General features: G+C 42.7%; 1 protein-coding gene across 1 annotated transcript in view; it reads right to left on the bottom strand.

The window, feature by feature from the left end:
• Positions 1 to 15,184, bottom strand: part of pdm3 (POU-domain protein pdm3) — a 361,168-nt gene that overhangs the window by 30,293 nt on the left and 315,691 nt on the right. Inside the window, exons 6-8 of the mRNA XM_080282319.1 lie at positions 5,643 to 5,933; positions 4,083 to 4,271; positions 3,638 to 3,766 (exon numbers count right to left, since the gene is read on the bottom strand). Of these exons, the coding sequence (XP_080138445.1) occupies positions 3,638 to 3,766; positions 4,083 to 4,271; positions 5,643 to 5,933 (609 nt within the window). The remainder of the gene's footprint in view (positions 1 to 3,637; positions 3,767 to 4,082; positions 4,272 to 5,642; positions 5,934 to 15,184) is intronic.

The raw sequence follows: 15,184 nt of genomic DNA, 5'->3' as shown, positions 1-15,184 counted from the left end.
GATCCCCGTTCCCTCTATACCATGTATATTTATGTGCATCTTTGTGTTTGAAACACGAGTTACAAATGCACAACCTCCTTTCTTGACACATATTCTTCAGTCGCTTCCCATTATCATTTTCTCCTGGCACTCCATTACAACCCATTATGTCATCCTCAGGACCAGTGCCTACTCTTCCATTCACATCGCCCATTACGATCACTTCATAGCTCCTGGGCATTTCTCCCACTGTTTTATCCAGCTCATCCCAAAACCTGTCTTTCTCTCTCTCACTCCTGTCATCATATGGTGCATATCCTACAATCACAGCCACACTCACCTTCTCAAACTTGAACTTATATGTACATCTCCAGCTGACACATTTGTACTCTCTCATTCCACTCTGCCACACTTCATTCATCAACACAGCTACTCTTTCCTTGCATCTCCATCGCCCATTCATGCCCGACCTCGCACACTTTAAATCTCTCCCACTCCTCCACTTCACACCCTTTCATCTTTGTTTCACATAGTGCCATCACGGCAAATCTCGCACTCTTGAACACATTCACCACTTCCACCTTCTTGCTCTCCTCATTCACACCTCTCACATTCCACATGGCCATGCGAATCTGCCTATTTGGTTGGTGCCCTGGGCCATCCAAGGCTCTCCGAAACATTTGCCATGATTAAGTGATTATAGATGGGGGAATCTTGGGGATCCTTAACCCGGCCAAAAACCCGGTTATATGGTTACCATCCAGCGTAGTAAATGGGTACAGGAAACCATTTGGCTTGTCACTCAGTGCAGAGACCATAAGGCAACCCTACACTGAGTGAGTGGATAATGGGTACCCCAATCTACCACATGGCGTCCCCATCTACCACATTTACAAAACATTAAAATTCAGATATTACATGAACTCTCATTACAAAGAATGATGTTACTAATGAATAACAGTCACAAATTATTAAATATAAGTGACCAGCTACAGTGTTCAATAAACCAATTAAAAGTAATTCAGTTCGACGTTGTGAGGGACTCCTACGAGCCGCGAGTCTTGGACTGCAAAATAATAAAATTATAGAAATTAAAAATATTATTCCTAATGATTATGATTTTCCTAACACTTTGTAATTTCAATCATATATGACATTACTATATCTCACAGATCGACACGGGAGCAAAATTAATTCAGGACCATTACAAACACGGTAACAAAGTGGGCTGCATGTGAGACACCGCATGGCGTTTAATTAATTAGCAAATCAGAAACCAGCAACACTGTCGCGTCTCTTGCTATCTACAGAAGAGGTTCCCAAGCTTTTTCTGGTCATTCCCCACTTTTGCCAGAAAAGCTTGGATGATTTCACCCCATTCCCCACGCCAAAATGGGGGGAATTCCCTCACCCTCCTTTCGACTTGTTTCAATTAACTCTACATTCTACAGCGTACTTCTTTACGTGTAACAACAAAAAATACTTTGATATTCAGATCTGTCAACGTTTTGGGAATAATTTAGAGATACATACTTTCATGTACAATGATCATTTGGCATAAAAATTCTGACCTCACTCTTAAATGCCCAAATTAACAGTCAAAATGCATTTGACCATAAAATATACAAATTCTTTAAATGTCAAGTTAAAAAAATCTACTTTGGCCATTTTGTCCTTATCTGTTTACCCCTCCCCCTCAACTGTCCAAATTTCTCCCAGGGGAGTAATCCCTTCCCCATTTGGGAAACCCTGATCAGTATGATCTCTAGTATGCACTACTAAAAAGGATTATTCTCCTGGTAATGCCATGTGATATAATGTTGACGAAAGCCCCTGTCGCATACAACATCTAGTTCACAAGAAATCACGATAAAACTGAAATACAACAGAAGATTGCAGAAAAGCGTCCATATACTCCCTAACAACATTAATTTGGTTATTAATGAGATATCAAAATTTGGACACATTGCAGGTGAGTTCCCATAACAAATTATGAAAATTTTATAACAGGGATTAATTTTCAAGACTGTATAATTCATTTATGAAACCTGAATTCTGAGGAAATGGCGTTTGTTACAGAAGAGCACAAAGGTTCGCTGAAGCCAGCGGTGGTGTCCTACAGAGGGCAATGTGTCGATTCGGACACGAAACTCATTCGGCCCAGAATCATTCCGGTTAGTGAGGTTTGGTTAAATTAATTTGGGTTTGGTTGATTTAGGCTGGGTTAGGTTTGGTTAGTAGGGACGAACGATTAGTTATGGAATGACTGGGGCCGAATCAACCCAAGTTCAACATTGCGGGTGGCCACTGCCTTGGTCTGCGTATAAAACTGGTGAGGTTGTGTAGGTTGATATCTTCAAAATTACGCATTTCCACAACTTTTTAAAACTATCTCAATGACATTTACGTTATAGTTCGGCGGGAAAAAAAAAAGTAAATTTTATGCACGGGAACTCTCCTGCAGTTTCACACATAAAATAATAATAATAATAATAATAATAATAATAATAATACACAGATTATTAACGACCTCCAGAAATGATACCTTGTTGCCCTGATGGTAGCGAAAAAAAAAAAAAAAAAAAATAGCAGGGTTACTTGCTTGAGATGTGCGACGCAATGAGGCGAAATTATGACGCATGGATGCTGTGACTGAGGTGCAGCTGAGATGTGTTGTGGCAAAAGTCTGCTAGGTATATTTTGTTATGCAGTGGCCCAAGTAGACTGTGATGAGCTGCGACAAATCTGCTGTGGTGTGTTGTTAGAGTAGTGCACTGTGATGCAAGCTGTGACTTTCTTGTGATGTGCTGTGCCTGAGGTACAACTGAGGTGTGCTGTGGCAGAGATATGCAATGGCGTGCTGTGGATGGTCTGTGTAATGGATGAGTTGTGCTGTACCATGATTGAGCTTTGCTGTGTAATGACTCAAGATGTGCTGCATAATGACTGAAGTGAGCTTTGTAATGAGAATGATGCACTTTGTAATGGCTGATACGTGCTGCTAATATCTGCTGTGTCCTTTGTAATGACTGAGCTGTCCTGTGACTAATCAGCAATGACTGAGATGTGGTGGGTTTAAGATTTATGGTGTATTTATATTTTGTGCTATTAAATCTTATCTTGTTCTAGTTTTCATCTGAGATTAAATGGTGGATATAGCTGGCCAGTGCGGAATGCCCGACTTTACTGCTGTAACTATACTCTTTCTTCTCCAACTTGGCCCAGTTCTTCATTCGTTTGTAGTTTATTTCACACAGCATACTGACAGAAAAAGACAATGCTAAGGGTCTACGTCTTTTCCATAGCACTTCTTCAAGACTTGCACTAGATTTCACTTCTTGAAGACTAGCATTATATTGTTATTAATTTATTGTTACAATTTAGCATTCAAGAAAAGAGACCAATTAGACAAATTAAACCAAAGCAGCGCAAAAAGAATGCAGGCTGTGTGCCGTGGGATTATGATAGCTGTGTTCTGTGACTGATGCTGTGTGCCGACCTGTGAGCTGTAATTGTACCTCGTGTGCTGTGATGACCTGAGTGCTGAATGACTGTCCCTTGTACCGTAGTGACTATGATCTCAGATCTGTGTACAGTACTGCCCTTGGTCTGTGTACTGTCCTTCACCCCGTGAGCTGCCCTCGGCCCCTGTACTGACCTGGATGCTGAGGGTGGGGGGCAGGTTGGTGCAGGTGGTGGAGGGGCACGAGAGGGTTGACGAGTGAGGAGCTGCTGACGTTGCTTGCCTGACCCAGCAAGATGGTCAAAATGGGCTGCACTGCGATTCCTGAAACATAAACATCATATTTAGTCAGACTTCTGACCCGTAATCTGGAGTGTTTAGCCTATGAGGATTCCTAGATGCTCTTGTTTAGCAGTTTACTCTGAATACCACACATTACTGTTCTCTTGTATGTATCTTTTTTTATATCTATGCAATATTTAATACTGGTATCAATACCGTAAGCAAATACATGGTAGTTAAGAAGAGTTGCCAGTTAGCATCCTACACCTAATACTTTTTGAAAGAGCATACTCAGGTCCGAATGATGAACAGTAATACATATGTGAGAACGTCTACCAAAGTGTGTAGAGCTGCTTACCCTGCGAGGTGGGCACGAGAAGCTGAGCACTGCCAACACCCTGTGAAACGTGGCCTGAAGTGAGGACCATCTGGGGCACTGTGGGGGCATTGTTGGCTGCTCCGTTGTTGTTGATGTTAGCGGTGGAGGGGGGCGGCGCTCCCACGGTCGCCGCTGCTGCTGCAGTAGCAGCGGCAGCTGCGGCTGCGGCTGTGAAAAACAAGATAAAGCCATTGGTATACCTGTATGAAACTATTCAGACATGCAAATGTGACTCGCACGCAAATTCTGCATTATGACATGCCTCGCAACAAGAGAAATGAAAGTCAATGACTCTAGTAAGTAGTTAAGTCATGGGGAAGAAAAAGATAATGAAATCATACAGCGTGAGTCATGCGAGCAGGGATTCTATAATTATGATTCCAGGAGTACAGAGCCCGGCACGGACATGCAAGATCCAGTGGAGGCACGAGGGGCAACGGTGATCCAGGGCAGGCCAGGGCAAGGCAGGGAAGGGAAGGGAAGGGAAGGGAAGTGAGAATAGAGGAGAGGAAGGGAGGGGAGAAGATGACTGGACAAGTCTAGGGCAGGGCAAGTATGGCAGGTGAAGGTAGGGCAATGCAGGACAAAGCAGGCAGAGCAGGAGATGGACGGCATGGTAGGACAGGGCAAGGGAGGGTAGTGCCGCACGGGACTAAAAAAGATTCTCTCAGTGGAAAATCTAATTACACTTTACTGCCCAGCCACAGCGGTATAATATATTAAGTAGTAATAGTGATTATATGTGCGTCTTGGCAGCGATGATATTTTACGTGTACTCAGCAGGTAATAAGCGTGGTACAGGTGTAATTTGCATCGATTACCCACTGATGTTCCGCTTACCTGTCTCGTCCCTCACTCGGCCTGCAATTCCTCCTTTGTTAACCTGGTCCAAGTCACCTGTCATGTAATGGGCAAGCTTAGAGATGAGGTGTGGGGTTGAGGGGGTGTAGATGTGTGTGAGAGGAGAAGGTGTGGGTATGAGGAAAGGGCGTGTGGAAGAAGGTAGAAAGTGTGTGACAATAGGCAGTATGTGTGTAAGGATGTAGGTACAGGGTGACAGTTACAGTAAAAAACAGAAGTGTACAAAACACTGAAACAATGGAAATGAGGGTGAATGGGTGAAGAAAAAAAAAATGTGTAAGTGTGGGCTGAGGATATAAGGGAATGGGCACAGGGTGCAAGGTTGTGGGCAAAGGGTGTGTAGGAGTGGTCATACGGCATGTAAGTGTGAGCACAGGGGGTGCAAATGTAGGCACACGTGGTGTAGGTGTGTGTATAAGGTAAGTGATGCATATATAGGGCGTGTGGGTATGGGTAGAGGATGTGTGGGTGTGGCCTGAGTGTGTGTAAAGTGGGTAGAAGGTGTACAGGTGAGGCCCGAGTGCGTGTATAGGTGTGGGCAGAAGATCTGTAGGTGTGGGTACAGGGTGCTATGGCAGGTGTGGACAGAGGGTGTATGGGTGCGAACAGAAGCTGTGTAGGTATGAATATAGAGGGTCTCGGCGTAAGCATATAATGTGTGGGTATAACTTAACTCACCTGGATGCTGCTGAGCGGCCAAGTGTGGATGCAGGAGAGAGCCCACGCCTGGAACACCAAGACCTCCCTGAAGACTAGCCAGGGCGGCCATCTGCGTCTGAAGATTCTGCTGCAGATTGTGGAAGTTTTGTAGGTTATGGAGGTTGTGAAGGTTGTGGAGGCCATGGATGGCGTGGTGGAGGCTGGCTAATCCTGCCGAAGGACTGGAGGCCCCGTGACCAGGCGCCATGGTAGGAGATGGGGAGGCAGGGGCGGGGGCGGGGGACGATGGTGGCGGGGACACTCCTCCCGCTGTAAGGGAAAGAGAGAGACAGAGAAGGTGAGAGAGAGAGAGAGAGAGAGAGAGAGAGAGAGAGAGAGAGAGAGGAGAGGAGAGGAGAGGAGAGGAGAGGAGAGGAGAGGAGAGGAGAGGAGAGGAGAGGAGAGGAGAGAAGAGAAGAGAAGAGAGAAGAGTCGACCAACTGAGTACATAAAGACTGACATGCGCGAAGGTGAAAAAACTCAAGATTTATGAAGACACATTATAAATCACCTGTGAGGATAGGAAATAGTTACACTACATTCCATTATAAAACAAGAAATGTGGCAGAAAGGGTGCCTTTTTCTTTTACCACAGGTTTCAGTAAAGTATATCAAATTATCTTTATCCTTTACGATCTTGGGTCTGATAATATGTAAAAAATGTCGGCTGCACCTTGAATAAAAATACTAAAAAAAATACTGTGCAAGTGTGGATGAACGAGTGTTGCCTGCCTACAGTAAAAGGTTAAAAAAGAAATATTACGTTAACCTTTAGAGGGCAAGGCTCATTTAGGTATTTCCATCTCGCTAGAGCCAGACGATTTTAACTAGTTGAGGGAAACTCTTGCCCTCCAATGGGTGAAATAAAATGAGGTTACCAGATCGTCCGGTCCAGAATTAAGGTGGGTTACTTGAAATAAGATATTATGGTTAGGTTACGAGTGTTAATAAAGTTAAACGGATTAGATATAAACTTCCCAGAATTTTGATGTACAAGTAGAAATAACAAGAGCCAGCTGGAGAAAGTAGGGGATTCCTGCAAATTTACTGAACACATCAAAAGGGGGAAACAATCAGGAATCATACGGGGCTTTTTCTCTCGGTTATTCAGTTCTTTGTGGCACTTTTCCTTTATAATAGGCCATTTTCTTGTTGGTTTAAGAGATTTCGGGATACTTTCCTTCAGTGATTAACTTTACACAATACACCTTGATAAAAGCCACCTTGTTACTAATGCCGAATATGCACAAGGAGACACAAGTTATATAAATTATATACATAAAAATAATAGTATACAAAATAGCTAAATCGAAAAACAGGGAGAGATTTTATAAAGTCTCGTAAGCCAACACAAATGTGGCTCAATATATTTAAACAATCTTTTTTATCACTATCTCCGCTATAATTTCCCAAGCTTTCCTCTCTTTCGTATTTTTCCCCCCTTTTTCTTCACTATTTCCTTTTCTCAAACTGTTCGTTTTCTTTCACCTTCGCTGTCCATTTACTCGGCTGTTAATTTCTTCTCCTTCCTCGGCTCTAAATATGATTTCCTTTTTCACTTTCAACGTTTCACTCTTTCATTTCATTCTGATTTCCCTTGTTTCTCACATTCATTCTGTTGTGTTTTATATACTGCATATATATGTGTACTCTGTTCTCTCCTACAATTTTGATTTTGGATACAACTTACAACACCTCTTTCTAAAAACAACTTGCAATCTCTACTTACGAACACAAATAATGATCGGCATTGACAAACACATCTTCTGATTTGTACCTATGAACACAATTTACGACCCCAACAACTTATGAACTTAGCTTATGATTTCTGCTTGCGAGCATAACTTACGAACCCTACTTCCGAACACTACTTACGAAACCTACTTACGAACATAACTTATGACCTAAAATTAAAAATATACTGTGCCTTAATATTTCTACTGACAAGCATAAGTATCCCATTCACGATCTCGGCTTGCGGACAAACCTTACGATATCCACTTATGATCTCTACTTAAGTACACATGTAACGATCCTTACTTACGAGTTTTATATACGATATTTCCTTAATAGTGCCATTATACTTCATATCCCATCATCACTTCCTTCTTCGCATTCTCTTTCTCTCTCTCTCACACGATATTTTCTTAATAGTGCCTTTATACTTCATATCCCATCATCCCTTCCTTCTTCGCATTCTCTCTCTCTCTCTTTGCTGCACACCATTATTAACTTCTGAATTAGATTAAATATTGCTGTAAATACTGACTCACCATCTATCCATCCAGTCCCCATGGCCATCTTTCTCTCTCCTTCTTCCCACTCCCTTCTCTCTCATTTATTTTCTTCTCCCTTACCATAATTCCCAACAGCTCCATCCCTGTCCATGCCTTTTCCTCCCCTTATCATGTTCACCTTTTTAACCCAACCTACAAACACAATTTATACATTAACTATATTCTCCCCCCCCCCTTTGTCCAATCCCCTGTTCTCTTTCCCAATTTCTTACATACAACACGCTCCCCTCCTGTTCTCCTTCTCTTTCTTCTTCCTTTTCCCCTTCCTTAAGCCAAACTACACCTACTCCTATCCCTTGACTTCCCTTCCACTTTCGTCCCCTCTTTTCCTCTCCCCTTCCCTTCCTAATCCCTACCCTTACTTTATTATTCCATCACCTCACTCTTCCCTTGATCCAATCTACCTTCACCTCTCTTCCCTGTCCCTGTTCCCTCCTCTTACATTTTTCTTTGTGATCTTGCCTTTCCCTGTATCCCCCTCCCTTTTCTTTTCGGACTCCTTCCACTTCCTTATACAAAACTAGTCATTCCTCTTTCTTCACTCTTTCCCTTTCCTACCTTTTACCTCTCGTCGCTTTCCTTCTCCCTTTTCTCTCTGCCCTTCTCTAATGTCCCTCCTCCCTCATGTTCTGTCATCCCCCTTCTCCCTATTCCTCTCCTACTACATCATCCCTTCTCTTTCTTCCTCTCCACCTTGCCTTATATTAGTCACACCTTTTCTGGTCCCTCTCGCCTTCCCTAGGTTCTCTTGTCTTTCTCTCCCTTCCTTTATTTACCCTATCTACCCTTTTTCTCCCTTAATTACACACCCATCTACAACTACCCCCCCCCCCTTCCCTTCTTCCAACAAAGATAGTCACTTCCCTTCCTTGTCACATTCTTCTTTCCATCCCTCTCCTTTCTCCTTTCCGTTCCTCTCTCCCTACCTCCAACATCCCTCTCCTCTTCATTTCATATAAAACAATAATCATCCTTCTTCTTTAACCCTCTCCCGTCCCTTAATGCCCCACTCCTTCCTCTAACATACCTACAGTCATCCCTCTTCCTTTTACTTCTTCACTTTTCTTCCCTCTGTTTTCCCCTCCCTCATCCATTCCATTCCGTCCTTTAACAAAGCTACAATTACCCCTCTTTTGATTTCCTCTCTTCTTTCCTCTCTACATTCTTCTCCCTTCCCCCTCCCTCTTCCCTTCTCCTGCCATTCCGCCCCCTCCTCCCTTATTATTTCTCCCCTCCCCTGCAGCACCCTCCTTTCTCTTTCTTCCTCCCTCTCTTCCTTCAGCAAAGCTAAGCAGACTTCTTCCTTGTTCTCCCCCCCCCCTTCTCTACGTTTCCTTTCCCCTTCCCCTCTCTCCCCATGCCTCCTTCCCCTCCACCTTTAACAAAGCAAGCCACCCTTCTTTCTTATTCCTTCCCTCATCCTACCTTTCCCCTCCCTGCCTAATCTTCCCCTACCTCTCCCCCCATTACCCTCTCGCCTCCCCCCACCCCCAGCAAGGACGGGGAGCCAATTATATAGCAGAGCGTAATGACCTTAATGTGGGTGATTATGATGATAATTATGGAGGTAATGGCGGCTGCAGGGACGGTGACAGGTTGGTGGTGGTCATGTGTGTGTGTGTGTGTGTGTGTGTGTGTGTGTGTGTGTGTGTGTGTGTGTGTGTGTGTGTGTGTGTGTGTGTGTGTGTGTGTGTGTGTGTGTGTGTGTGTGTGTGTGTGTGTGTGTGTGTGTGTGTGTGTGTGTGTGTGTGTGTGTGTGTGTGTGCGCGCGCGCGCGCGCGCTTTTGTGCTACTACTGACCTGAAACACTTATCGAGCATCTGAGGCACATTTTCAAGAAGACCACTTATTAAATGGAACCTGGTACATTTAGAAAGGTATCTAATTCGCATATGTGGGAACAGATATACTCGAACTTAAAGAGGAACTTGGCATATTTAGAATAACCTGGTCAACTCTACAAAGAATCCTTAATGCATTTATTGAGGGACATGAAACTCTTACAATTACCTGGTATACTGCGGCACCTGGTATTACCTGAAAGAGGTAGCATAAAACTTTTTGAGGAACTTGATGTATTTACGAGGGACTTGGTATACTCAAAAGGAAACTGTATGTTGAGAAACCTGCGATATTTAAGAGGGATATGGCATACTTAGGAGGAACCTGGTACATCTAAGAGGGGACTGGTATTTTGATGAAGAACCTCGAAATTCTAAGATGGGACTGGTATATTGCTAAGGGATCAGGTATATTTACGTGAACTGGTATATCTGTGAGTGACCTGATACACCAAACTGGGACCTCATATATTTAGTATAGACTTGTTGTGTTTATGGGGGACCTGGTATAGTTAACAGGGACCTGACATACTCAAGTGGAACTTCATATATTACTAACGGACTTAGTATATTTGGAAGAGGCCCGGTAAGCTTTAGCGAGACCTGTTATTCTTTAAGACGCACTTGACTTACTTTAGTTTAGAACCTGGTATACTCTATGAGGGATCTCGTATATGTAAGGGAAACCTTAGTATATCAAAGAGGAACCCAATAATCTTAAGAGCAACATGGAATACTTACAATAGGATCGGGTACTACTACACAATTATGGGCATACCCTGGAAAGGTTCGAGAAACTTATATAGGGATCCTCTAGCTTTCAAAAAAAGACTCAAAACACTTATATGAGGATCAATAGCTTTATACGAGACAAGGCATACCTAACTCTCTCAGGGACGTGCCTTCAGTTTACTGCACCTGATGCCAGACAATTAGTTCAGCTTAGGGTTAGAGAGTTAACAGGGCCCCGGAATCGTCACCCAGAAAACTTATAACAAGATCAGCAACTATTTTACCAACAGGATGGACTGCAGCGGACAAGCGACCTACCCTGCCTGAGTTACCACCTCTCACTGATTTCACATAATTGGATCCGGCAGTCAACTCCACTTCTCCTATCAGCTTCATTAAACCCCAACTTAGATGACCTGCGTAAATTAGCTTCGATCCATCTAATTCCACCTCCCACATCACCATTCCACTTCCGACTTCACCCGCCCGATAATGGCCCCTTGATCCACCTTGCTCTCTCTCTCTCTCTCTCCACCGGGCGCACACAACTAGGTAGCTTGTTTAATTCTCTTCACTCTATGTACTATTGTGCGTCTATCCATTTTTCCGACAAATCCAACGACACTCCGTAAAATCCTCAGTTTTTTCATACACCCAAACGCAAAACTCCCATTAAATTTTCCACTTACCACATGCTCCATGTTAGCTTCACACATCCAAGGACACCCAGAAACACAACACATACTCCATACAGAAGCAGAAGAACCTTTCAAACATCCAAAGTAAAAGAAAAAAATCCATCCTCCTTCTACATATACAAAGCTCTATGACCACACCAACTACCATTTCACACACACACACACACACACACACACACACACACACACACACACACACACACACACACACACACAAGGTAACAGTTCACATTCACTACTTAGGCTTAAGTCACTCTTCGGTCTCAGCTTACCGCGGTTTCAAAGCTCCAAACATGGCCAACTAGTTAACCTACATTTTTCGACGCATCTACATCATATTGTATTAGGTTTTCAGCACGTCCAAATCCACGCAGATTCACATATTCCACATCTACACTGCCAAGTAGAAAAATCTTTCCATTTACTTCGTTATCCTCTCTTCCATGGTCCAGATTATAAAAAAAAATTGCTTTTCTCTTTTATACACAAAAGAACAGGGTATAAAGAAAATCACCTACACCATAAAACCGGGAGACTTAGGTCCCATTACACATGTTACACATACAGATGCACTGACGTTCTGTTTCTGCCCCACACTCCCACTGTTCTGAAGCAACGAGCAAGCCCAACAAGTCAACATCCATTTCACGAAGTATATAACAGTATGACATTCGGTCTTCACCCCTTCCAGACATGATCCACAAACATATTATACTGATGCACATACACTACATCTATTGTACCCCTCCCTCCACACACACACACACACACACACAACTTCGTGTGTATCGCTCATCCTCTTACCTATACAAACAAATAAATACAAAGTATCGTCTCCAACTTCCAACTACATTACACCCAAAACAAAAGGGGAAAAAAAAAACTCATTCACCAAAACACCAGGAGAATTGAAACCCCCACTATACTCGCGCTACACATTCTGATCCACTTACGCCACGCTTCGATCCCATCCTACCGCGGTTTCGAAGCCCCGAGCGACTTTGATTCCGCGGCCTGATCCATTGCCCCCGTAATTTGTTGACAAGGGAGGTGTTTATCCCGTGGCACCCCGGTAATTATTTCCTCATCACACGTGTTACCTGCCCACTCACCTGCTCTCACCTGGTCTCGTCAACATGGCCACCGGGATATATAGGAGTTTTTGATATATACTCTCGTTCTCAGCTGCGTAATTTATTTCTGAGTTATATAATTTCACTGTGATATACTTTTGCTCTTCATCATATATGATCACATCACTGTTATATACCTTCCCTAGATCCATTATATACTTTTCAAGTCCATTATATATTTTTGTTGCTCTGTGTTACGTACATTGCTTTCTGTTAAAATAATTGGTTCTCATTTATGTGTTTCACTCAATTATCTGGTGGGAGGTGGTGGCGACCAAAATTCACTCACTCAGTGTAGTGCTGCCTACTTCTTCCTTCACAATTATCAATCTTTTTTCTGCGTCTACTCTCCTCTCTTCCCTTTTATCTCATCATTCCTGTCACTTTTTATTACTCTTCGTTTCACTTCAGGTAGCTCTACATTGAGTGACAAAACCTAATGACTTCCTGTAACAGGAAAACACAACGTTGAGTGATTACACTATAATTAGACATCGGGCTGATATGGAGCTACTATGGTGCCTCTGTAAACTAGGTGGAAACGCATATGTAGTGTCCATCCGAGAACTAAACCTTCACACTCTTCTCCGCGCCTCGTTGTGGTAAGGCGCTGTTCGTTACAAGGGAACATCGTTTCATTGCAAGGGAGGGCCCTACAAGGGCAGTTGCTTGGCTGTGGTTGATGGATCTGCTCGGCCAAACAGACCAGAGTTACTCAACAAGAACAACAACTCCGTTATCTACTTTCCCCCTCGGTTATGTACAACTGCAGTCAATAATTATTCTGCACGTCTGAGGCTTCGAATTACTCACGCGAGATTCCAACACTTTAAGTCCGCTTGCATTTTACAGGTTAACTGAAAGATCTCACTATGTTCTGCAAGTTTCGAAAGGGCGTAGGTAATTTATTAACCGTAACTGTAGGTTCGCGTGTGATTACTGATACATACTTACGCTTGATATTTGGTCGTTGGTTACATGCTTTCATTCGTTGTATTAAACTCCCTTTAGTATTGTATAACCTCGTTCGACAATTGTTCCCTTCGGATACACACTTCACTCTAGACATGCTAATATATATACAGTATATATTCACTGGTTTAGATGTAGTCTCGATGTTGTTAAATACTTTCACCCTTGCTATATATTACATAATATTCACTTTTAACGGGTATTTTAATTCAAAATATTTGTGGGCGGCTTTAAACACCGTACATACGAGTAATTACTAAGCAATCGGTTGTACCGCCAGACGTTTCTTCTTTGCTAATGGAAACATCTCTACCACAGCCTTAAGATTCTGCTTCATGTATTTTCTCATATCCTTCTGTAAGTTGCTGAGGTAAAATATGCTGGCATCAGATATAACTTGCAAAGATAATATTCAGTGCCAGCTCGCATGACTCACTCTCCAAGGGTAATGAATTCTAAATCTGTCCCAATCTTTCAGGGTTAATGATACCAGTATCAATAACCTCAGGCTCCTATACTAACTCTCATCTGTATAAATAGTCTTTTGTCAGCCGTAACAGAAGACAAGAGTTGTCCTGATTAAGAGATGGTTAAGGGACATTTTGCAAAAGATACGGATAAAGAATAGTGATGCGAAGTCTCCCAGGACAAAAAGAATGTGGCTTTATTCCAGTTTAGTCCTGCTATAACCAGACAATATTAATTAAGTCAGCTAAGGAACGATCCATCGTTGTGAAAGCCAAAACGAATTCTACATCTGATACCTCTTGTTCGAAAAGACTCTTTTAAGGTGAATAAAATCGTTTGGTGGCAGCAACAACAAGAAGCGGTGCCAAGGCACAGTAAACCCGTCCCAGGCAGTCATTTTAGTGCTGACGTATAAACACAACAGGATATCTAGTCAAAGATGTCACATACCTAATTTGGAGTAAATCGGGTGAAAACTGACGACTTTATGCTCATTTGAAATTTTAGGCCCGACCCACCTGGCATTGAACCCCCCTACCGCTAACTGGGGGGTGACCCCCCCCTAATGTAACGAGACATGTTATTGGATGCAGTAAGCACTTACAGGTTTTGGTTTCATGTCGATATGATGAATCTGAATGGAGTTACGGCGAAAAAGCGTTTTTTTTTTTTTTTTTTTTTTTTGGGGGGGGGGGGGGGGGGGGTGTACTGCCTAGGCCTTGGCACATTTTGGCCCAAATTTTAATCAGGTGATCAGAAGATCATACCCCATCATCCTTACAATTTTTGTCAAAAACGCACCAGTAGTTTTCGCGTTAACTTGTTAACGGACAGGCAGACAGACACACAAACAAACCGAGTAAAAACAATACTCGAAGCCAAAATGACACACTCACAGTGAACAGATTAAAATATTCCTACCCTAAAATCGTAGCGGCATTATAAACAGTGACCTATGCCACAGAACATGTACCGCAGCTTTGTTAGTGATGGGGGTTAATGTGTTTACATCCTAAAAACTGTAGTTGCTTGTCACTAAGCCAACAAAAAACACGACTCAACATGGACTAATGTAATACCATCCTAATCCTGTATGGCTAAGTTATAAATACTCCTAGGCCTATGAAAACACGGCTCGAAATGGGTTAATGTAATACCATTTGAAAGCGTATAACTTAATATAAATATTCTTAGGCTTACAAAAAATAAGGTTCTAAAAGATAATGTAATACCATCCAAAAAATCGTATGGTTACATTATATAAACACTCATATAGGCCTGACAAAATACGTCTCTAAAGGAGTAAATGGCCATCCTAAAGGCGTAGTTACATTAAAAACAATCCCCCAGGTCAACGAAAATACGGTGTTATAAGTGAAT

This window comes from Coenobita brevimanus, chromosome 93 (genome assembly GCF_032717465.1).
Source record: "Coenobita brevimanus isolate Jiangsu-jjx chromosome 93, ASM3271746v2, whole genome shotgun sequence".
Taxonomy (NCBI): domain Eukaryota; kingdom Metazoa; phylum Arthropoda; class Malacostraca; order Decapoda; family Coenobitidae; genus Coenobita; species Coenobita brevimanus.
Note: the sequence above shows the minus strand (reverse complement) of the source record. Positions and strands in the feature narration are given on the sequence as shown.